This window comes from Saccoglossus kowalevskii, chromosome 5, assembly GCF_978046115.1.
Source record: "Saccoglossus kowalevskii chromosome 5, keSacKowa6.1, whole genome shotgun sequence".
Taxonomy (NCBI): Eukaryota; Metazoa; Hemichordata; class Enteropneusta; family Harrimaniidae; genus Saccoglossus; species Saccoglossus kowalevskii.
Genome location: NC_140645.1, coordinates 33,634,271 through 33,658,966, shown reverse-complemented (window position 1 = coordinate 33,658,966; position 24,696 = coordinate 33,634,271). Strand labels below are relative to the sequence as shown.

The following is a 24,696-nucleotide window of genomic DNA, read 5'->3' as shown; positions in this document are numbered from 1 at the left end:
ATACGGGTCCGATTTTAGATTTAAACCGACGTTACTTCACGTTCATGTTATATCATGGCAACATCCGAAAACATGTTGCTTGTTGTTGTTTTTTTCTTTTAAGTGGAGCGGATCGCCAACATGAGTACCGGTTTGTCTATTTATACATTCCTTCATGCATTGTTGCTTTATTTGAGTTATTTTTAAATTTTTCAATATGGCCATATTATACGTGTGTAAACACATCCAATCAGTACAGTATCGACTGTATGTAGTGTAAAGCAAAACATACTTGCCTTCAAAACAATGCTATGTATTTGCATCCCGCTCTCGTTATAAGCGTGACCTCTAATGTACAAACAGTTTGCTGATCTACCTCGTCTGGTCAAAGTTCATATGTAAATGAACTATCAACTAGGATGACTTGAATAGAGCGCACAATTTGTCAGTTTACGACATACGCTTCATGTTGTAATTTTTAGTCTAATTCGTAGTCTAAAAACCGTTATTGATGTTTAATATGCCAGGAATAAAGAGGTATTCCATTCTATATTATATGTGATTTGAAAATCTAATTTATAAACTGCTAAAATAAGTCAACAGTTCATCGTATTTTTTTTTGTTCATTACTATCTGTATTTTTACCAGAAAGATAATCTCATGGCCTGGAATGATATGTACAACCATACTGGGATGTATTGTCTTGTTTTCTGTTTTAAAAGGTGAGTAAAATAAATCAATATTCATTGTTTTTACTTCAGCGAAAATGAAAAATCATGTGGTTATCTAATTTTTACACCGCCAACGAGGATATGTTTTTGCTGGGGTTGATTTGCCTGTTTGACTCCCGTATTTCGAAGCACTCAATATGACTCTGTGGAGTTAATGTGTCTGTATGTGTGTGTGTGTCCATCTGTTCCACTAATATCTAGAAAACAATATGTTGGTTATCGATGAAACTTGATGCATATATAGTATGGGCTAATGCGCAGATTTGTTTTAGTGTGAATCCGTGCATATTAATTCTCTAATTTGCGTGATAATTAGCTAATTTTAGGTGTTCCATTACTGTTCACTGATATCTAAAGAACCACTCATTGGATTTAATGAAACTGAATACATATATGCTCTGAGACAATTCGCAGACCTGATTAGTTTCGGGGGAAAATCCATACACATGACTTAAAGTAATTTGCACAATGATGAATAAATATTCACCTTTTTATTGACATCTCAAGTACTGATCATTTCATTACAATAAAACTTGGTACACGAGTGCTTTAGAACAATGCACAGATCTGTTTAGTTTTGGGTCAATATCCGTGCATATAACTCACTTGGTTTGCATAATTAGTATTTTGTTTTTTCCTTTCATATCTCACATACTAATCACCAAATGTCAATGAAACTTGGTACATGGATACTTTTGGACATTGCGCAACCCTTATTAGTTTTACATTAACATCTGTGCAAAGCTCTCATATTACTTGTCTTTCAAAATTGTGATCCAGTTAACTAGTATGTTACTATATTGGGCAACACCTTGGAAACCGTCGGGGCACATTACCCACGGTGGTAATTGCTTTGGTTCACTCAACGAAGACTTCTGTCATAACTAGAACATTTCCCTGCCACAAGAGCCAGGTTATAATACAGTAAAGTCAGAGGCTAATACATCCAAGGCTTTGGATGCCAACATGCTACCATCAGTGGCCTTACCCCATGCATAGGAGCCAACATTGAGTGATCATATTTGTTACAACATGCTTCAACGTCTTTCACATAATAAGGTCAGATACTGCTCACCCTCAACAACACCAAGGTTCGTTCCACACCCTGTAACTGATGATAGTAACACTTGAACTGTTGCCTTTATTTTTCCCAGTTTTTTTAGTCGACATCTGAAAGTCAAGTGGGATAAGGCCACACTCTGCAGTGTAATCTAACATGGTTAGCATCATTATTGATTGAACAGCAGACGGATTTTGGTCACCTGCATTTTTGTCATGTCGACCTTATACTGGATTTGCTTTCTGTTGCTCAATGATCTATCTTTACCATGGATTCCCTTTGATCTATTCTTAAATGAATGAATGCATAGGTACGATAGCAAACTGGGCACATAGAAAGCACACTAACATAGCTTCAGTTAAAGAGTATTATTAAATGCAATGGTATCATGAATAAATAGGACCTAAAATAGATATAGAAAAATAGTAGGAACTGCTTTTAAAATAGCTGCAAGTGATCTGTTTCAACTCACTAATACTTGTCGTCGGCCCAATTTGAGTATTTCAGTCTAAAAATCAGTTATGAAATTTTAATGTATGTTATACCTACCAGAGCTGTTATAGTTTTTGATCAGATGTCTTGGTCCAACTTTTCCGTCTCGTTTAGTTTTATCAAAGAATAAAATACGAGCAATACTCGCATATCTTTATATGACGGAAAAATACTGCCATTGTCACACCTGAGGTTTTGGTGACATAAGTGATTTATTCAAATATATTTACATCTGTATTTTATTAATGAGAGGTGTCACAAGCGCTGTGTGTGGGATTGCTGAGTGAGAGCAGTATGCAATCCACCGATCTAATTATGGCTATAGTTCGCCGACCTTTGCATAACAACGGTCGATACGCAGGAACTAGAATCCGAAGTTACAAGAAACAGCACTAGACGAACCTGAGAGGAAACACACCCAAACTAAGGTCGTGCTCGATAAGGCTTGTAGGTCAGCAGTGACTACTCTTGATTGGCTGGCAGGTTGCCTAGCAGAGATTTCTAAAAATAGGAGGACTAGTCAGAAAGAGAAAAGAAAAAGTACCGTTGCGTTGGAACATGTCGACGTGGGGGAAGTAACTTGAGTTCTCTCGAAAACATACTGGACATGCTATCGTTTGAACCTTGGTTGCTGTAGGTGAGACCGGACTTTGATGATCAGTCGTCGGAAGGTGCGGTACTGCTGATGTTGACAGCGTTGGAGTAGTATTGTCGTCGGGACGTGTGTCAACATTGAAGTGGAATTGTCCACGGGACGTGTGTTATTGTCTAGTTGAATTGCGTGCATTGGTTGCAACGGCAGGACTATCGACATTCGCGGATACGTCGAGTTGCACCAGTTCATTGAAGGTCGGGTAAGCGTGACATTTATCGCAGTTCGTGAGTTCGGGAATTGACTCTTAAAGTACGAAACATGTTATTGACTCTTAAAGTTGTTTTCCCTTACTTCACGGCTTGAACTGTCAGTATTTCGGCTTACACATGTGTGATAGAGTTTGTGTGAGTGCGAATTGACATGTGCCATCACTTGTTCTGATTTGCGGCCGACTAAATTTTAGTTAGGGCATTTCGTTTGTTCTTGTCTGTTGACTTGTCGTTTTATTAGTGTTAGGGCGATTTGTGTCCTGTAAAGTTGGATACTTTGTGGCGACCTATTTGGCGGCTTTTCGTGGAGCGTTGCCATAGTAACCTATGATAGACGAGTGAACGCATAGCAATTATTGAATCGTAAGATTGTTTGTTGTGACATATCTCATTATCTACACGATTGTAGGTTTTGTTTGTGTAGATTTATACTTTGTCGTTTTTTGATGTACTTGCGTTGTGGATGTTTCTCTATGTACTTTTACTGTACATAGTATATAGTAATAGACATTTCTCAGTTTTTGATAGCAGTGTATTTCTTTCATGGAATTTGTGCTTTAACTAGTCTATGAATTTGTTGAATACCAGGCTTGGAGTTTATAGATTGTTCCTACACATATTGTGATGCAATGTTTATGTTGTTTTTCATTTTAATATAATACTTGTTTTCATGATTGTGTTCTGAGCTGTACAGTAGTTGACCGATTGGCTTGTGCGATCGACAGTCTATTGTAGTTTGTATAGCGGGATAACAGTGGTCCGTGCATAAATACTGCTCAGTTAGTTAGTAAGAGTTGATGTTGTATTTTGCCTAGGGGGATGACAACCCGTTAGTGTGGCCGGTAGAACAAATTACTGTTAGTGAGGGTTTACGCTAGTTTTCATATTGTTAAGCCAGTTACAGTGATCGTGTGCACTGAAGTTGTATAGCAACATACTTGTTAGTGTTTTATTTCTGTGTTATGTAATATTGATATATGCAGATAACCATTGATGTAATTAAATTGTTTGTGAGATTGATTTATGATTATATTTGTTTTACTACATGCCTGTGGATATCACCTTTGTGCAGCGGCTGTGCTGTCTGGATACCGTAGAAACCAACAAAGATACACATACGGACACCCCTGCGGTTAAAACGGTTTTAACGAATTTCTGTTAACCCCCTCCCCTTGCCAGTCCCTTTCAGGTGGCTAGCCAGGTCTTGTGTGCAGTGCGGACGAGGGAAGGGTGACACCATCATATTTTCATAGTACACGAAAAATACGAGTAATATCATTATATTTTAATATTTCAGCAAAATGCGAATAATACTCCCATATTTTATAAATACAGCAGAAAATACGAGTAGTACTATCGTATATTTATCCTCAGCAAGCAAAATACGATCGCAAAATACGCATGTTCTGCTGATGTCTCTAGCATTTGTCAAACAGCTTATTTGTTGTTGAATGTCTTGGAATCTGTCATTTAATTTGATTACTTTTGGTGCTACATGTGTGTTTTACTTCAAAACATTGATAATTTCTGTCGTTGTTTTACTCTTGAATGTTATTTCGAAAATTGTTTGCAGGCTGTGCATTCTACTTATCACATTCATATATAAAATAAATCTCAAATTCTTCACGCGTGAATACAATACTTTCTCCGTTAATTTATTTAAACAGTGTTTCTTGTGGTTGCCAGGGAACAACTTGCCGAGGAATAAGTTCTAGGCTTGTATATTCATTATTGTTTGAAGTAATAAATGTTTCCTTTTACTACTTACAGTATTTAGGTTTACCTGTAAACTTCAAATAGTGTGTGTTATGTAATTTTACGGACTTTGCATATATATTCAGAATTTGCATTGGACGCTAAAATTAACACCATAGTTAACTTTCATTATTTATTTGCACTATTTTTATCACATGACCACTAATTTTTGAATGATTTGTTACACAACGATACCCAATCAATTCTTGGAGCGAACATCGACTTTAAAAAAACAATGTACACGTCATGGTACCATAAACGGGACTTCCATCCACTTCACCTTTTTCTTTACGCTTAAGGTAGAGATGCAGTTTATTTTGCAAATTGTGAAAAATTTCACCTTTTTTTATTTTTTATGGCATTGTATGAACATCTGTATTCTGTGAAAATTTGAAATTAAAATCATTAGTGGAACTCTGTTAAAACCAATGGCGATGTAAGTCGCCATATATTTTTACTTAACTATAAAATACGCAAATTAGCAATTATCTCAGCTTCTGTTTAGTGCACGTCCCAGAATATAAAAAAAAATAGCTCCTAGACGCTTTTCTTTTAAAATTTTTACAAATGATTGACAATGTGTTTATCTTCAAAACGCCGTCGGGGCATTGTTTTTGGTTAAACAGTGTTACGACAATCGTATAGACAACTAGTCTGGGTGTTAATTTACGCATAAACTTGAATTAGTGAAATTTAGCTGATGCCCAGCGAAGTTGACAAATGGTAGATAGTTTTCAAAACGGAATTTTCTTCATAGTAAACAGATATACCATAAACCAAATTACTTTTGACAAAAATAAAACACATTTTTGTGCATCTTTCAAACTATAGTGTCCATAAAAAATACTTATACAATTTTAAAATTCATACAATAAGTTTTCAAAAAAATATAAAGTTTGTGGAAAAGGGAGATCATATTGGTTGCCTAATTAACTAATTAAAATACATGTCAGGTAAAGTGGATCTCTACCTTAAGATGACTTCATCAAAATCCATGTCATCGACAGGACTGTATTTACCCTACAATTTCTGGACTACAGTCGAGGAGCACGACTCATGTTTTAGGCTTATAGCACAAACACTATATAGTAAGTCATGTCACAACATTGTCTTCACAAGATGGTGTTTTAGCTTGGTATAGTGAGACGAGGAGAAATATGACACAAAGTTCATAATCACATTTCATAATATAACTCGCATTCAGCAGTTGCTCATACTTGAACCACATATATGTTATTTACACTACAAATAACTTGTGGTATATCATACATAAAAATAATTGGTTATGTTTTATTTCAGGCAGTGCAATGTTGTATTACACAGTACTACTCAATAACAGCATCGCAGTGCGGAATACCTACCAAACTACAAATAATAACAGACTATATGTAAGTGACGAAATTACATTACGGTGTAGCAGCTGGTTAAATTTGACATTACATTTGTGGTTCTTATTGTGTTTTTTCAAATTATTAGTATCTGCACATACTACACACCACTAATATTTAACTCCTGTTATGAATTATGTAGCATACAAAGTGGAATGAACCACCCGTGAAACACGGAAGTATAGAGAAGAAATCACTGACACAAGCACTCGGGTTAGTCCCCGTGAATAAAATGGAACTCGGAGCTTTAATGTACCACCTCACAGCTGAGCAAGCTATAGGACAGTTGTGGTACTATATTACAAATGTGACGTACCAGTGTAAAGGCGATATAAGATTTGGACAACCTGATGATATAGATGGTGGTTGGAATGTTTGTATGGACGTTGGTATCGATTCAAATGACTGTACGGTCTATTCAGTAGGGTGAGTGAAATATGGATATAATGATCATGAATGCATACAAAGAACATTTGTCATCTTAATTTCGTTTCTCCAATATTATTTCAAACACAGCCTCAGTTGGGATTATGCACTGATACCAGGAAGTGGTGTATTTCACACATGAGCTTGTACAAATATAAGTTCGCTTATTTAATTACTGCTAGTCTCTCACTCTCTCACACGTGTGTCTTCTCAAAAACTGTCATTATGGTTTATCTCTAACATTTAATATGGTGAATTAAACAAAGGGTAGTTAGTATAACTAAACACAAAAGAACCATTCCAATTACTGTTAATGCACCTACATTGACAAGTTCAGTTATAATATTGTCAAGCGTGTTCTTAATGGAATATAAGAAGGGGAAGATAGGGCAACGCAGTAGACTTCCATATCATATTCTAATTTCTGCAAACTATGGCAACACGTGTTCCTTGTGTCCGGGATAGTTGATGGGTCGTTCTGCCCAATTACTGAACTAAACTTTAATTCAAACTGGTATACTATTATGCACGTTTTTGTGACGCCAGGGATTTGAATTGTGCAGGATCAATCAGGAGTACAAAATGTAGGTCATTTAGTGTTATCGTTTGAAATGAAGTAACTACATCAGGCATGCAATGATAAAAGAGAATGTGTCGTAGCCAAACCCAGTCGAATATCACACTATCTTGACGTCAACCACATTTCACTCTGTTCTTTACGTTCCACGAACCATCATAAACATGAGGTGTACTTATACATTTTGTTCTCGTTATTATTAACTCTAACCGCTTACAATTAAAATCAATTGCTCAACGTAAAGTATCTAGAAGTGTTCAATTGTCTTTTTGCATCGAAATCGTAATAAAAACGGTTAGTTGCATATATGGACTACAATATTCATCATTGCTGTCGACGTGTCCAGTCAGTTGCAGGCTTTTTTGATTCCAGGGTTAGCTATTTTTTACTTCATCAACAACTTGAATCGTTGATATGCAACAAATTGCATCGCCATGGTGCTGTGTTTCACTCATCAAAAATGGGTCTTACTCACTTGATTTCGCCATTTAATAACACAAGCATAAACGCGCGGAAACTGGAATGTAGCCTGTTACACAAAACTGTTACTATGCCATGGCGCATTGTTACACGACTTCTGTCCTCACATCGTGTCCTCAATCATGACTTCACATGTTGTGATCACACTTCTGATATCAATCACCGTATCCGGGTCACGCGGCTGTACGTCATCCGATCAATTGTCAATCAGCAGTGCGATACAATATGTTGTGGCTATAAGCAAGTGGTCAATTATATTCTTGACGGTCATATGTCATATGTACGTTTACGTTAACATACTGCCTTCACTTGAGACGACACATCTATTACGATCGATTATTACACATTACGCTTTGACATTTGATTACCTAATTTTCCGTAATGGTTAAATATCATATTGCTTCCACACATCTGATCTAAAATAACATCAACGTTAGTTGTCTGTTAAAACATTGAGTCACTTCATGTATACCGTGGTCAATAATGAATTTATTACTGATTATGCATTTGTTCAGCTTTTCGTTCGTTTGAGGCATTGTACTGTCGGTTATTTGTCAGTCATCTCTGTTGTGTTCTTTGGCTTATAAAGTGCCTGAATTATTTTAAAAGTTGGATACCTTTCGGGCATGTAGCTATATTCTATATTCCCTGACACCATTTGGTAAGATTGATATCAATAAACTCTATTGCTCAGACATTTCGCATAATTCTCACAAATTTCATTCATGAGTAATGCGTCTCGAAGTCGTGAGGACATCGAGATCTGACAATCAGCAAGAAGAGATCAGTGTACCCATACCCATATTATATATTCATATTTATTTGTATATAACAAAAAGCGAACATCGTTATGAAAACAAAGCCAAGCCAGACAACTGATCAACGGCGTAGCATTTTCTATGCAATCTACACGTATTATGTTAAGTTGTAAACCGCAAGGGTATATTTACATCACAATACATATATATAATTTATTAGTATTGGGGACGACTGGTCTTTTGATGAAGATATTTCTAAATATGGATGCAATGTATACAGCTTTGATCCCACGTAAGTGTTACGTTTTCGTTTAAAAATTTCAGCAAGCTAACGACACTAATCTTTAAACATGAACATGTATTCAATTGCTGTGAGTTATTAGCAACTCATACAGAGAGATTTACACATGCATTAAGTCCCTAGTTATTTCCTCGCCTAAATATATATATTATTAATAACCCCAATTATTTGGTGAAGATATATGAAATTATTGCTAAGCTCATCATTTACTACATCAAGAATTATTCATTTGCTTTTGTTCAGAAATGGTCGCTAACGGTCCGTGTATACATATTTAGATTCCATGTTTGAGAATCAACATGTAGACCATATACCCATCAGTTCAATTTGCAATTGGTTGGGGTTCAAATAGTGCCTACGCTTTCTCTATGTATGCCACTGATAATTTGAAGGGCACTCGGCAAAAAGTGAATTACATTTTTTTTTTATAATTTGCTTTACTTGTTGCACTGCTTCAAAGCAGGTTTCTGTTCAGTATTATAAATTATCAATTGACGACATTTATTTTACATATTATTATTCATAGAATTGGATTAGTAGATTTTAAATATTCAGAACGTATATGGTTCTACAATATCGGTTTGTATGACGATAATATAGACAATCTAGTATCAGGAACACAACATTGGAAAGTCAGAAGTTTATCGTTCATTAGAAAAATGTTACACCATGAAAAAGTAAGTTTTATTTTTTTAGCATAGCGCGTTCAATTTCGCGTTCGTGTTTTGAAAGCTTTGCACAGGTTAAAGTTTACCCCAATCTAACACAAATACATCGATACCTTGTGTCCTCCAAGTCGCATCAAGTCAGCTAACTAATCTTTGCCTTGGCCTCCAATCTAGTATGTGCTAAATTCACCAAGGATATGGTCAATATATTTTTCTGTTCAACGCCAGGCAGGATTGGAACTCGGATGTACTGTAGCATGTTCCACAACATGTTTATAATCCAGCTAAATACTCTTTATTATATCTTCATTCCAATAGAAATGCATCGATATTCTGAAAATCGACATAGAATTTGGCGAACACTATATATTTCATCAACTAATCAAAAGTGATATTCTCAAAGATATCAAAATAGTGGCATTTGAGCTTCATCTATCGGAGATTGAAATGTTGGATCACAAGGAGAACACTCTACGCATTTACCTGGCAATAAAGACAGCTTTCGAATTGAATAGGTTCAAACTCTGGCATTGGCACGAGAACAAAGTAATGGCTGGAGTAAATCCGACACTGCGTCTTAATTGGATTGAATTGTATTGGATTAATATGAGATATATCGACTGAGTTTTTACAAATATTTAGAATAATAGTCAATAGCTATTTTGTGCTTGTGAGTACGTATCATTGTGCTAAATAAATGTTTATATAATTTATTTTGACGTACCTCTTGCATATGTGTCTGAACTGTACATTAGTCTGCTGAATAAAACCTACACGAGATTTCTAAAATATGTAAAAATATATATTTGTTATATTTGAGCGAATGTTATCACTGAAAAAATACGTTTTATTCATATATAAAACTGTTCCAAGCTTGTGAATGAATATTAGAAAAGAAACATAAATTGAATATTTGACATCAAATATCAGCACAATTATTTACGCCTTGCCCTTGCACCAAATATGCGCGAAATACTCTCCGTGATCCTAACGCACACCAATTGACGTATCGGAAAAGTGAGAATAGAAATTTGATAACCCAGAAATAAGTGAGTCTTTGATGGCGACAAAGCAATGAAGAGGGCAATGACATATATTTAAATTTAAGTAAATTTAGGGTTGGCGGAAACTAAAATAGCTACATAGCTTGATCAAAATATCACACAAGTAATTATTAAGAGTTGTAATAAATCACTTTATAAATTGCAATATACCATTTTAATTTTGTCTGATTATGAGGTTAATGGAAGTAAAAATTCAAGGAAATCCGAGTCAGATGAAAGAGAAATTGACATAGACGGACTTTTGCTCTTCTAAGATATTTGCATACAATTGATGTTTAAATCATGTTCCAGAAAAACACAATTTGCTTGTAATTTGAGCATTCGTACATTTACTAGTATTTGCTTCCAAAGGACCCACAAAAATAATCCAAAATATCATAAATTACAAATAAGGGCTAAATATGTCTTATAAAATACCGTTTAAATGAACTCAAAATTGTTGCAATTATATCTGATATCAAAGACAAGTTTAACAAAAACACCATCCATTGTTTTATATTTCACTCACTATATTCGAGGTATGAGATTGTGATGACGTCACAATACGAATAAATGCAAATTCCAAAAATTTGAACCATACAGAACTTGGGCTAAGCTAAACACAATATTTTCTATTTAAAAAACGAATCTCTGATAATCTCTGACTGAAAGACAACTGGTTATTTATTTTACATTGTCATATTGTCACAGGGCATGTTATTTGTATTATATATAGCGAGGATATGACAGTAATATGGATGGATAGGTAGATGATGCAAATAAATAGATATTGCAATTTTACATATACAAATACATTCATGTTATGTTACTTTGCATTGACAATGATTTGACAGCAAGAGGACATTGAATCATGTGCAGTGTTAATGTGTTACAGAAGGGCATTAAACTTGTGAATACTTGAATGTTTAGCTGGGGTTATTTCTGTGGTGGACATTCCAGTCAAAAGATTATTAAATTAAAAGCGTGCTTGAAACGAACAAATAATGATTGACCAATCAATATACAATGTATAACGTGTACACCGGTAAATGACTCGCAACTTGATATTAAATGTGAATTTGTCGTTCCTGTCACCGTGTGATGAGTGTTGGAATAAAGAATAGTGTTAAAAAGATGACCATGTCAGGCCTGTCCAGGTTTATATAATGATACCTTCTCAGTATATATACACTTGCCTTGCAAAACCTGCTAATAATCAGAAAAGACAAATTTCTGCAATCGGCGGAACAAGGTAGTGCCCAACGGGTACCTATAAATAGACGCCTACACATATTGTGGTTTTTAAAAGGTGGGATCCAGAGAGGTAGCTCAACACTCATGGAATCTTTGTCCAGATAAAAAACAACCTTGTGAAACAAAGTAATTGAAAACAAATAGACGGTTCCGACGAATCTTTCCCCGGTAAAGTGGAGAATAAGAACATCAGTACTCACTGGGAATGGGTGTTTAGAACACCATTGAAGGTTCCACAGGTGCCCATCCCCGGGAATATGGTGTTACACAAAGCAAGAATATTTTCTGGAGATTTCTTGAACTTGGCTGAAGAAGCCCGCCTTGTACAAAGTGTAGAGACTAGACCACAAATAGAAGCTCATACAACGCCATTTCAGAAATGACAAATCAAAATGTTATAGCAGAAGTGGCTTAGGCTGCACAGCAGACTGATCTTGAAATGCTCAGGTCAATTGGCAAAAGGGTAAAACTGAGTTATAAATGTATATGAGCGAGTAGTGACACAATTGATTTTGGCAATTTCAATCAAACATAATGTCTACATGTAAATATATATTGAAATTGGGGGATAGATTTGAAATGACTTAAATATTTTCTCAAGCAGAGCTAAATGAAATAAATTTCATCAGTCAGATATGCTTATATGTATTATCATGGGGTCCTTGTCATTACAATGGACTAGTAAATAGCCCGCCAACAATCTCTCAGACAATGAGGTCTGTTCCGAGGTCTGCAGCACAAATATGGTGATATATGGTTTATTACATGGCAATAGAAACCAGTAAAGAGATATATTTGTAAAACGAATATTGCCATCGAAATAATTGAAGGCACCTCGCGATAAGCAAATCACGACCTGTGACATCCGGACTGGATACAAGTAACAAGAAGCAAGTCGCACCAATTTTCCAGTAGACGTTCATACACACTCAATTAGGATATCACATCATTGCCACCAATTTGTTAATATGTACACAGTAATACGTACAACATTTATTATTATTGTATTGTTATTCCTGCATATATTATTGCCATTCATGTACTCATACAATTATAATAAAACGTTCATGCACTCACAATTACTACCGTTCATATGTATTGCGTCATGTAATTTATTGTATTCTGATAAGTTCAAATTGTATACAATACCACCACATACCAGTGTCTGACCATACCAGTTATGACCCGCTGCATTAGTTTCAATTTTGTTTGGCGAATAATATTATTTCAAAGAACAATCGTCGACCGAAAGAGCCCACACGTACAGTGCTCGCCCCTTGTGTCGTCCAACTGATTTTAGGGTACCTAGCAAACCATGTGACAATCACTAACAACATGAAAAGATGTTAAACATGACATATAGTTTGAAAGCCCTCTACACAAGCTTTTATCATTACAATTAATAATTTGGATGTTTATTACAATTACATTACAGAAACTGCACTGAAGTTTATTCAAATAATTTTTTTTACAGATTTGGTAAAAACAAATATAATACAGCATTGATTATGTTGGATTTATAGCACATAAAAAAAACAACAGAATATTTATATGCTTGATAAAATTGTGCATAATAATCCATTCTGTAGATTTTACTTTATATTGCTGAATGCCAGTGTGAACATTATCTGCACTATACGTGGATTTATTATGAATTATAAGCTTTTACATTTCACGAAAAATCTATAAATATACTTTGAAATGCACAAAGCTACCATCATATTGTTGAAAAATGTATCTCGTGATCTAGTCTTCTACTCTGTCGCTAATTCTGTGCAAGTGTAGTTACTGAGCCGAATCGTTGACATACGGCGGGTACATTTGCTTATTCGCACGCGTATATTCCCGATATTCGAAGATATACGTTAATCAGCTCATTCGTACATTCGACGTGTGTACGGGGAATACGCAACGTATATCCACGCATGCTAATTATGATAAATTTTGCACTAATATTATTATTGTATTGTTATTTTTGCATATATCATTGCCAATCATGTACTCATACAATAATAGTACGTTCATGCACTCAAAATTACTACCGTTCATATGTATTGCGTCATGCAAATTATTGTATTCTGATAACATTAAATTATATACAATACCACCATACACCTGTGTCTGTGCGACTAATGTTGTACGTCTATCGCCATATTTTAGTCGTATACGTTATGACCCGCATCATGCGAGGTTAGTTTCAATTTTTTTTTGCGAATAATATTATTTCAAACAACAATCGTTGGCCGAAAGAACCCACACATACAGTGCTCGCGCATTGTGTCGTTCAACTGATGTTTGGGTACCTAGTAAACCATTTGACAATCACTAACAACATAAAATATGTTAAACATGACATACAGTGAGAAAGCTCACTACACAAGCTTTTATCATTACAATTAATAATTTGGATGTCTATTACAATTACATTACACAAACTGCACTGAAGTTTTTTCAAATTATTTTTGTCCAGATTTGGTAAAAACAAAACTATTACAGCATCGATTTTGCTGGATTTACAGCATATAAAAAAACAACAGAATATGTATATGCTTGATAAAACTGTGCATAATAATCCATTCTGTAGATTTAACTTTATATTGCTGAATGCCAGTGTGAACATTATCTACACTATACGTGGATTTATTATGAATTATAAGCTTTTACATTTCACGAAAAATCTATAAATATACTTTGAAATGCACAAAACTACCACTATATTGTTGAAAAATGTATCTCGTGATCTAGTCCTCTACTTTGTCCCTAATTCTGTGCAAGTGTGGTTACTGGGCCGAATCGTTGACATACGGCGGGTACATTTGCGTATTCGCACGCGTATACTCCCGATATTCGAAGATATACGTTAATCAGCTCACTCGTACATTGGACGTGTATATTCACACATTCGGAACATACTGATACGTAAATATACACAGCAGTATATTTACGCAGACCGGAAGTATACAGTTCACCCATTAACGTACACGTAATGCAGAACAATGCTGTCTTACGTATTACTACGTATACGTAGGATATTCGGACACGTGATAAACCAGTGCACAGAGTTAATACTTACGCAGGACTACGTATACGTAGCGTATACGGTCACGCAACAAACCAGTGCACATAATTAAAATCGGCACAGATCTACGTATATTTTGCGTATACTCGTCATATTTGAAGCACATGCTATTGGCTGATTTTTTCGGGAACATTTGCATACACGTTACTTATTATAGGTTAAATACGACTAACCGTGGTACAACATAAACTTTCACACAACCATCAAACACTGACACTATTTTACATACATGCAGTGTATCCTGTGCGAGTGCATAACAATTGACAATGTGTCGAAATTTAAATGGAGAAGAACCCTATGCAATTTATATAAAACGGGGTAGAGTGTTCAAATGATCAGTACTGATATAATAGTTATCAACCGCAATAACTGCTAAACTTTATTAATCATCCAGGCCGACAGCAATGGCAACACGTTTCAGAAATATTAGCTATGAACCGATAATAATGAAATAATTAATCAATATCCTAGATCACATTGTTGATCAGATTAGATATTGTGTAATAGAAAACAAAATTATAAAAATAAATTTTAGAGCTTATTACATCACTCGAATATTGTTGTTAGGGCGGACACTCACATAATTCGGGGTTGACATGCGTATGTTTATACAAAGTATATTTAAGTGAATTTAATTATTACCAGTTAGATAGCGTATCTTCGTTTTCATGGAAGTTCGCAAAGACTTTCTTTAAATGTAGTCACTGATATTAGCATTCAGTTGCCATGCGAGGGGCAGACGCTTGCGGTCCCTAAATAACATTCGATAAGCTTGATCAATCACACAACACGCTAGTATAGCATAGGGGCGGTCATGTTTAACTTCCCACGCGATGCACTTGCAGTACTGTAGTACTTGTTGTCGCTGACTTCGAGGTGTATGACGGTTCGTTTAGTTTTCTGCTAGGTGACATGTAACTTCTCGCAAGTGAGCTTGAAAATGTTATTTCTCCAGAAATACTACGAATGAGTACCCCCCGTACGTGGTTTGTCACAATATTTATTTCATCTTTTTCGCTCTTTTTGTTTTTTTCCGCTGAGTACTCTAGGCCCGAGTAATCTGTAATCCTGACATAGAAATAATGATTGATCTGTAAATTCTAATCGTACAGATATTATAACAAAATATTAAATGTTTTAGCTGTATGTGGTGTGGTACAGGTGTGTGGTATGGGAAGCAAATCGAGGGAAATTGCGACAAAGGTCAAACGCATTGTTATACTAATTTGATTTCCGGCATTTTAGTTGACAAATTTCCAATTCCAATTTTCTCGGCGATAGCTACGTGAATTGAAAAGGAGACGCTATCGGCAAGATTCCAAAGATGACAGTGCCAACCACCAAAAAGTAATTGAAGGCAAATAAACGCGTGAAGCATAAAATACCGTGTCGAGTCGTAGCGTAAAATAGGAGATTTAGTCATTGTTTAACTCTGAGGGGAATGGAAATAACTCGTTTTTCAGGGTGTCACAATAAGGAAAGGTGGAAACCGTTTTTATGCTACAAAAAAGTGAATACTTTGAACGTACTTTATGTACTTTAGAATCAGTAATGTTACAATGTGTTATCAGTAGCCTTCTACCACGCAATGAGTTTTTACAAACACCCAAGTGGTTGGTCATTTGCATATTAATGTGTCAGACAAAAAGTCACGCAGCCATTGATTTTGGTATTCTCATCTGATGATTTTACCGAATTATAGCTATCCCATTCCTTTATTTTGTAGTTTCCAATAGCCTCATTAATTTGGATGCCCCACATGTTAAAACAGACTTTGATGTAAAAACAAATCGGTTGCACTGATAAACAAGCTTGGAAATCGTTCAAGTGACTTTACCGACGTTTTTAGGAGTTTATTTTTTTCAAAGTACGAGGTGTTTGGTTAGTATTAACATATTAATGGTAATTAGGCAATGTCATTTATAAAAGGTATAATATACTAGGAACAAAATTCTGTTTGCTTTCTCCTGAATAAAATCTAAAGCTCAGTGGAAAATATATTTTACTTAATATCTCAGTCTCATTGTCACTCCAATTGCCCGCGACCTATTTGTAGGAGTTCAGAACAGCGACCTCAAGTGTTCAATTTCGTTTGAGTAGTAGTTGGATTGCACTTCGTTTAATATGTTTTGAGTATGTATACGAGTATGTTTTGGTGATATTTGACTCAGTTAATGTGTATAGTAGTCTCAATGTCGGACAATAACCAATGTAGCTCTCTATATATTCTTAGAAGACACCCATTATGTATATATGTATGATAAGGGGACTTCAGCGAGCGTACGGATGACTCATTCGTATGAAGGTGCTAGTGTCGTGCCTCAAAGAAATACCCACATTTGTTCATTAAAGGTAGCCCAACTTTATTCATCAAAACGGTCAGCTTAGGTAATGCCTCGCTGACCACTTCCCACATTCTTTTTTTACAAATCTTACAAATTCTATCGTAAGTCTCTAAGGCGTGTCAGATTAAACATGCGACCAGCTAAAATCGTTGCAGTCGTTGACGCGATCACGCGATTACCAGTGATGTGTCTCACAGTTAAAGCTTTACGTAGTTATCCCACAATTGTTATGCAATGTATTTATAATTGCTGTAATATATATGATTATTCATAATAAATACTTCCAAGGCGTGTGAACCAAACGTGCGTACATGGTGTCATTGATAACAACTCTTCGCGTGTTCTATGCAATATCTCCGCGTATAAATGTTCGTCCGATCTAAGCATTCGTATTTTTCTTAACTATTGCTCCTTTTATTTCATCGTATAATCCTGTGTATGTATGTGTCTATCCAGACTCATTTTTACCTAATCTCAGCATGTTTATTTTTTTCTAACCAATCCATATATACGATGCATTTCTATGTAATTTAGATAATGTAGTATGTATTTTTCAATAAATTATATATAAACCGGTCATATCCATTATATCATTTTTAATTGAAATTCATCGAATTTTATAGTTTTCATTCTGTTATTATTGCATAAATCCGGTTTAATTTTTAAACACGGTTTAAAACGCTGTATTATTGCTATATTTGCGTTATTTTTTAAATTTGGCAACATGGTCACAATATTATACGTGCGTAAATGAATTCAATCAGTACAGTATCAACTGTATGCAGTGTTAAGCAAACAATACTTCTGTATTCGCATCCCGCTCTCGTTATAAGCGAGACCTATGTTGTAAAAACAGTTTACTGACCTACTTCGTCTATACATGGCCATCAATTAGAATTATTTGAATAGACCTCACAATAATTTGTGAGTTTACGAGAATACGCTGCATAGTACACTTTGTAGTCTTAAACCCATTTTTGATGTTGAATATGCCGGGACTAAACAGGTATTTCATTCTATATCATAAGTGATTTGAAAATCAAATTTATAAATTGCTAATTTAATAATAAGTCGACAGTTCATCGTATTTTGCTTTGTTTATTACTATGTGTATTTTACCAGAAAGATAATCTCGTGGCCTGGAATGATATGTACAACCATACTGAGATTTATTGTCGTGTTTTTTTGTGTTTTAAAAGGTGAGTAAAATAAATAATGATTATTTATTCGGTATTTTTACTTCAGCGAAAATGAGGGAAATCATTTATATGGTTAAAATATATTTCTTACCCCACCAACGAGGATATATTTATGTGAGCACTGGCGTTGTGCCCAGGAACTGTGACTCACTTAGCTGATAACACCTGCACGTAGAGAAGCCAGATTCGATCCAAATTTTGGTTTATTACAGATAGTCCAGATTTATCCAACCAAAACGGTCAGCTGAAATAAACCCTATTCACAGTGATCACATTATTTACAACATGCTTCAACGTCTTTCACATAATCAGGTTAGTTACAGCGCACCCTCAACAACACCAAGGGTCGTTCCACACACTGTAACTGATGATAGTAACACTTGAACTTTTGCCTTTATTCCGTTCTGTCTAGTGGAAACCACTTCTTATAACATGATCCATGGTCAAGCGGGATGAGGCAACGCTCTGCAGTGTCAGCCAACATGGTTTGATCTTTTATTGATTGAACAGCAGACGGATTTCGTTCACCTCAAAGACTGAGTACATCTGCATTTTTGCTATGCCGACCTTCTGCTTGATTTGTTTTCTGTTGCTTAATGATCTCTCTTTTACTTTGGATTTTCTTTGATCTATTCTTAAATGAATGCAGAGGTACGATAGCAAACTGGTCACATAGAAAGCACACTAACATAGCTTTAGTGAAAGAGTATTAATAAATGCAATGGGATAATGAATAAACAGGACCTAAAGATAGATTTAATGTACAGCAAGAGAGTAAAAATTGCTTTTAAAATAACTTAACGCAAACGATCTGTTTCAACTCGCCAATACTTGATGTAGACTCAATTTGGTTAATTTAGTGTAGGAATCTATATTGAAGTTTAAGTGCTTGCTATACCTATGAAAGCTGGTATAGTTTTCGGATGTTTCAGCAAAATATGAATAATACTCTCATATCTTACAAATACAGCATAAATACGAGTAATTATATAAGGCCTTTATATTATAGCAACAATACGAGTAGTACTATTGTATAGTTATACAAAAGCAAGATTCGATTGCAAAATACGCATGATCTTTCTGATGTCTCTGGTGTTTGTAAAACAGCTTACATTGTTGCTGAATGTCTTCCGGCGACACTGTAAATTAAGACAATTTGTCATTTAATTTATTGTACGTGTATGTTTTACTTGAAAACATTCATAATTTATGTGCTTGTTTTACTGTTGTCGGGCAGTGTTCATTCGAAAATTGTTCTCAGACTCAGGATATTCTACTTATCATAGTTATTTCTATTAAGAATCTCACCTTCTCCTAATATGAATATAATATTGTTTATGTCGCAGGATTGTATATTCATTATTGCCTGAAGAATTAAATGTTTCATTTTACTACTACATTCATCAGTATTTAGGTTAACCCGAAAACCATAAAAGATGTGTGCTATGTAATTTCAAAGACTTTGTATATATATATATATTCAGAATTTGCATCGGAGGCTAAAATTTACGCCACAGTTCAATATAACTTTCATTATTCAATCTCTGTATTTTTATCACATGACCACTAATTTCTGAGTGGTTTCTTACACAATGATATAGAAATATTGTTGGTTCCAACAGTACTGTTACAGTAATGGACTTTAAAAAAAATTTGCACGGCATTGTGACATAAAAAGAGGCTTCCATTCACTGCACTTTAATCCTTTACGTTTAAGATGACAAGCCTGCATTTACACTGCAATTTCGAATCCTCGTAAAAGAACAGGACACAATTTTAGACTTAAAACACACAAAAATGTATAGTATTAAACACAGATCACAAGCGATCATATTGTGTATAATCACGCAACATTTTCTTCACAAGATCGTAGGTCTTAGCGTGGTATCCCGGGACAATGGGAAATATGACACAAGATTTATAACTTTAATCACATTTCAAAATATAACTCATTCTACAATTACTCATTCCTTTATTTTTAGAGTCGATGTTTTTAGTGAGATATCAGAGATAAATATATGTTACTGCTTTTACACTAAAATAACGTTTGGTATACTGGTGTATCATATATATATAATGATATATATATATATATTAATATAAATAAATAAATAAATAAATAAATAAATAAATAAATAAATAAATACGATATACTTGGGTCTTTGCACATAAACGCTGATAGGAAATAAATGTTTTATTTAAGGCAGTACAATGTTGTATTAAGCAGTACTACCCAATAACGTCATCGGTGTGCGGAATACCTACCAAACTACAAATAATAACAGAATATATGTAAGTGACAAGATTACATTACGTTGTTGCAGCTGGACATGTTTGTCATTTCATTTGTGGTTCTCATCTGCATAAAATACACACTACTTACATTTAAAGCGGGGGAGTCGTAACCTGCGTATGCGTCAAATGGCAATAGCTTGCCATTGTTTACAAACAAACATCTACCAATGAGCCTTAGCGTTTTTAACGTGTGTTGTTATCATCGCTTGGAACTAAATTTCCGCGTGGGCGCAAGTGTCGTTCTACGACACATCTTATAAATAAGGTGTACTTGTGAATTTGTCTCGGAATTATTAATTCAAAACTCTCACAATTAAAATAAATTGCTCAACGTAAATTATAAGTGTCTAATTTACTTTTCGCATAAGAATTCGTAATAAAAAGGGTTGGTTGCAAATATGGACTGCATTATTCCACTTTGCTGCCGACATTTACAGTCTGTTGTATGTCACGTTGTTTGTTTTCAATTTAGAATATTTTTACTTGGCCCCGGAGTTAGCTATTTTTTTCTTCAAGTCAAAATGTGATTCGTTGACATATGACTCATTGTAATGGCACGGTTCCTTGTTTTACTCATTAAAAGGGGTCTCTAACTCACCAAAGTTACTTTTTCCAGCTCCAGCTATGTACTTACTTTAGTCGACACGACTTTACACGGTTCGCTTAAAAAATTGATTCCCTAATTTTCCCTAGTGGTTAAATATCATATTGCTTCTACACACCTGATCTAAAATAGCATCAATGTTAGTTGTCTGTTAAACACCTTTTGAGTAACTTCATGTGTACTGTGGTCAATATTCAATTTGTTACTGAATATGCATTTTAATGCATTTGTTTAGTTTTTTGTTCGTTTTGAACGATTGTACAGTCGGTTATTTGTCAGTTATCTGTTTTGTTTTCTTGGAATGTAGCATAAATTTTATCTAAACTACACATAGATTTATGATGAAATTACAAGCTTTTACATTTCACGTAATAGGCCCTGAAATGCATAAGGCAACTATCATAGTGTTGAACACTGTATCACGTGATCTAGCCTGATAAAGGACGTGACGTCTAGACACAGCCCCAGTCTGTCGCTAATTCTGTGCCAGTGTAGTGTTTCCCCTTATGTCGTGTAGGATATAAAGTAAGTAAGTTCAAATATCATTGTTACTGAACAGACATACAGTTGTTGGGGTGAAACGTTGTATACAACATACTTTAGCGAACATATTCAAATTCATTATTATAGAGAATGGCCGCCGTTATGTGATGTCAATGTTATTATGGAACACCACAATGCTACTAAGATGCAGCATTAGTTATGTTTTAAATATTTTTTTTATTCATGTTTGAAAACAGCATTGCATTTATACATATGATATAAGACCTTGATGCTAATCGTTTTTTTGTGAATAATCTGTTTCAGGTACATCGTGGAATTAACTGGTAGTGATAATGCTATAGTATAATAAATCATTAATAGGATAATAGAATAATGTCCGTGCATATTAATTACCTTATTTGCGGTTTATGTATTTCAAGTACTAATCATCATATTTAATGAAACTTGATACACAGATGCTCTAGTACAATGGGCATAAGTTTTAGATAAAGATATGTGCATATTAATTACCTAATTAGCATATTTTTTTATATTTTTTTGGGTTCTAATCACATTTCAATGAAGTTTGGTAAATATATATCATGTAACATTGCACAGACCTTATTAGTCTTGCACTGAAATATATGCATACTAATTACTTTATTTGCATAATTAGTCAGTTTTCAGCCTCAGTTTTCGAGTTGACATACGCACCATAACGAGTCTCCAGACTTTTCAATAATTTTGTATTGTATAAATTTGTAAATCAGTATTTTGAAATTCCAGGTATATATTTTACCACTTTCTTTGTACATCACCAATGAAAATTTACTTCATTATTCCAATTAATAATAACAATATTATTTGAACCCGACGTCTGTAAAATAATTAGACTTCCCAAAAATATTTAAAGGATAAAGTTATATTCATATGGTCTGTGTCAATTTGTGCATCGGCGATCATTCATTCATTCATTTTTCATGTAATTTGTTTCATTCTACCTGTTCTACATACGTCATCAAAATGACCGCACTTACAGCATGCACCAAGATTGTTATATTGTCTTATATGAATACATCGTAATATTATATTGAGCTCTGATAATATCTCCTCCCGAATATGATAATTTTTCCCAAGAGAGGTTTTGTATCCACAACATTGTAAACATTGCAGTACTTTCACGTTTTTCATTAAAATTGCAATTAAAAACATGTGCATTATGTTATAAAACACCTTTATTTTATATAAAAACACTAGTGTATTTGACTTTTCTAAGACAAGTGTTTTTGGGAGTTATTTTTCTCCAAGATAAAACACTGAACTAATCCATCCAACTTTATGGAACCAATATTAACAACATTTATTGAAAAGTTTGGAGACTCGTTATGATGTGTATGCCAACTCCGCAATCAGATATGTAAAAGAATTTTAAACATTAATTAAAAAATAGAAAAGTGTACAGATAAATGAGATGTTGATGGTTAAATATAATTACACTTTTCTCGTATTCGCATTATAATACTTCCAGAATAAATTGTTTACAGCTACTTTACATGCTGGACATATCATAACAGTATTCATTTCAATACTCGGGTCAGCAGCCACACATGGAGCACAAGTATTACAGAGTTGGTTATTTGGAAATCTACTTTCAGATATTGATAACATATGCTTGTCAAAATCAAACCAATGTCAAACTAATATGTTGTGTCGCACTCGAGACGGAAATATATCTTTCCATGCCAGGCTCTGTTTTAAATAATCCTATATTTTGAATTAATTTGTTTGAATAGACATCATTGAATCAATTTTGTAATTCCAAATCATACATTCTACATTCTGTACTTTTTCAAGCCATTTTTATCAAGATTTTAAAAATCATGCCATATGTTTGAATATCCAAATTGATCAAGAATAGATTTAATTTTTGTCACCGTCTTTAATTTAAAGTCATCATCATACTTTTTTAGAAGCCTGAACATTATGCTGGATAGTTTGCTTGATAAGGTGAATTCAGACATGTTTCATTCATTTGTTTGACAGACAAAACAGTGGTCACTTACCCATCTTACCAAAAACCACGCTTTTTGCTGCACTTTTTTCAACTTCAACATACATTTCACAAAAAATACACTGCCATATACAAGAATGGGCGTAACTCGTCGGTCAAACATGTCATAATAAATATCGATTGACAAATTAAGCTTTTTCGCTTTTATCAACAGATTACACATATCATTCCTGTCTTAATGTAGACTGTCATCATTCTGCAGGCCTAATTTGTTTGTATACTAAATTGGCAAACGCTGAGGATGTTTGCAAGAACTTTCAGCGATGGTTGGAGGCGATCATGAGTGGTTTGCCACCGGTAGTGAACATAAAATGATTGACAGCTCATGCAACGTCAGGAAGCAACCAGCCAATCACAGGCTCGATTGACACATCCCGATCACAATTAATTCACTTTGACGATGACCAGCAACATATGCGATACTGCAGTACGCTTTGACATTTACTAGTGTTGGTCTCCGGTTTAAAACTCTAAAAATATCTGCTGATCACGAGCACATAAGAACAGCGAAAGAAAACAACACATGGATCAGTGACCTTTTTTTTGTTTATCTCAAGACAGTTTGTGAATCGAGCCATGCTCCGCTTATTATTAGAACCAAGGGACGTCACTGTGCATGCATAATTAATATCAAGACAAACTATGCAGAAATGAACAGTCTTCTGGCCTCCTGCCTTTGCTGAAATGCGTGCGGCATTTCTTTAATATATTACAAAAAAATAGGCCTGAGGACCCGCGACAGACTATCCTTAATGCATTTATTTTGCAATTACTTTGTTATAAAATCGGTATATGTAATCATTTACTATTTCCAAAATGTTACCAAATTGATCTGGTGTATATT

At 34.6% G+C, this 24,696-nt stretch overlaps 1 protein-coding gene and 1 long non-coding RNA gene across 2 annotated transcripts; both read left to right on the top strand.

The window, feature by feature from the left end:
* The first annotated feature begins 392 nt into the window (after positions 1-392).
* On the top strand, positions 393-6,390 carry LOC146746082 (uncharacterized). The gene is made up of 4 exons (XR_014929390.1): positions 393-516; positions 628-701; positions 6,181-6,269; positions 6,358-6,390. It is a non-coding gene; the product is annotated as an uncharacterized LOC146746082 (long non-coding RNA).
* A 79-nt stretch (positions 6,391-6,469) lies between these two features.
* Positions 6,470-10,192, top strand: LOC144363204 (putative methyltransferase-like protein 24). Its single transcript, XM_078014069.2, has 4 exons — positions 6,470-6,695; positions 8,731-8,802; positions 9,338-9,488; positions 9,798-10,192. Exons 1-4 carry the CDS (start codon positions 6,502-6,504, stop codon positions 10,101-10,103), a joined length of 723 nt encoding a protein of 240 aa, XP_077870195.2. The 5' UTR covers positions 6,470-6,501; the 3' UTR covers positions 10,104-10,192.
* The last annotated feature ends 14,504 nt before the right edge of the window (positions 10,193-24,696 follow it).

Excerpts from the sequence above, each read along its gene's own strand:
- LOC144363204 (XM_078014069.2), top strand. The coding sequence starts at position 6,502 with ATGGAACTCGGAGCTTTAATGTACCACCTCACAGCTGAGCAAGCTATA. Across the intron at positions 6,696-8,730 it reads TGTACGGTCTATTCAGTAGG|TATTGGGGACGACTGGTCTT; the intron begins GTGAGTGAAATA and ends ATAATTTATTAG. Across the intron at positions 8,803-9,337 it reads GTATACAGCTTTGATCCCAC|AATTGGATTAGTAGATTTTA; the intron begins GTAAGTGTTACG and ends TATTATTCATAG.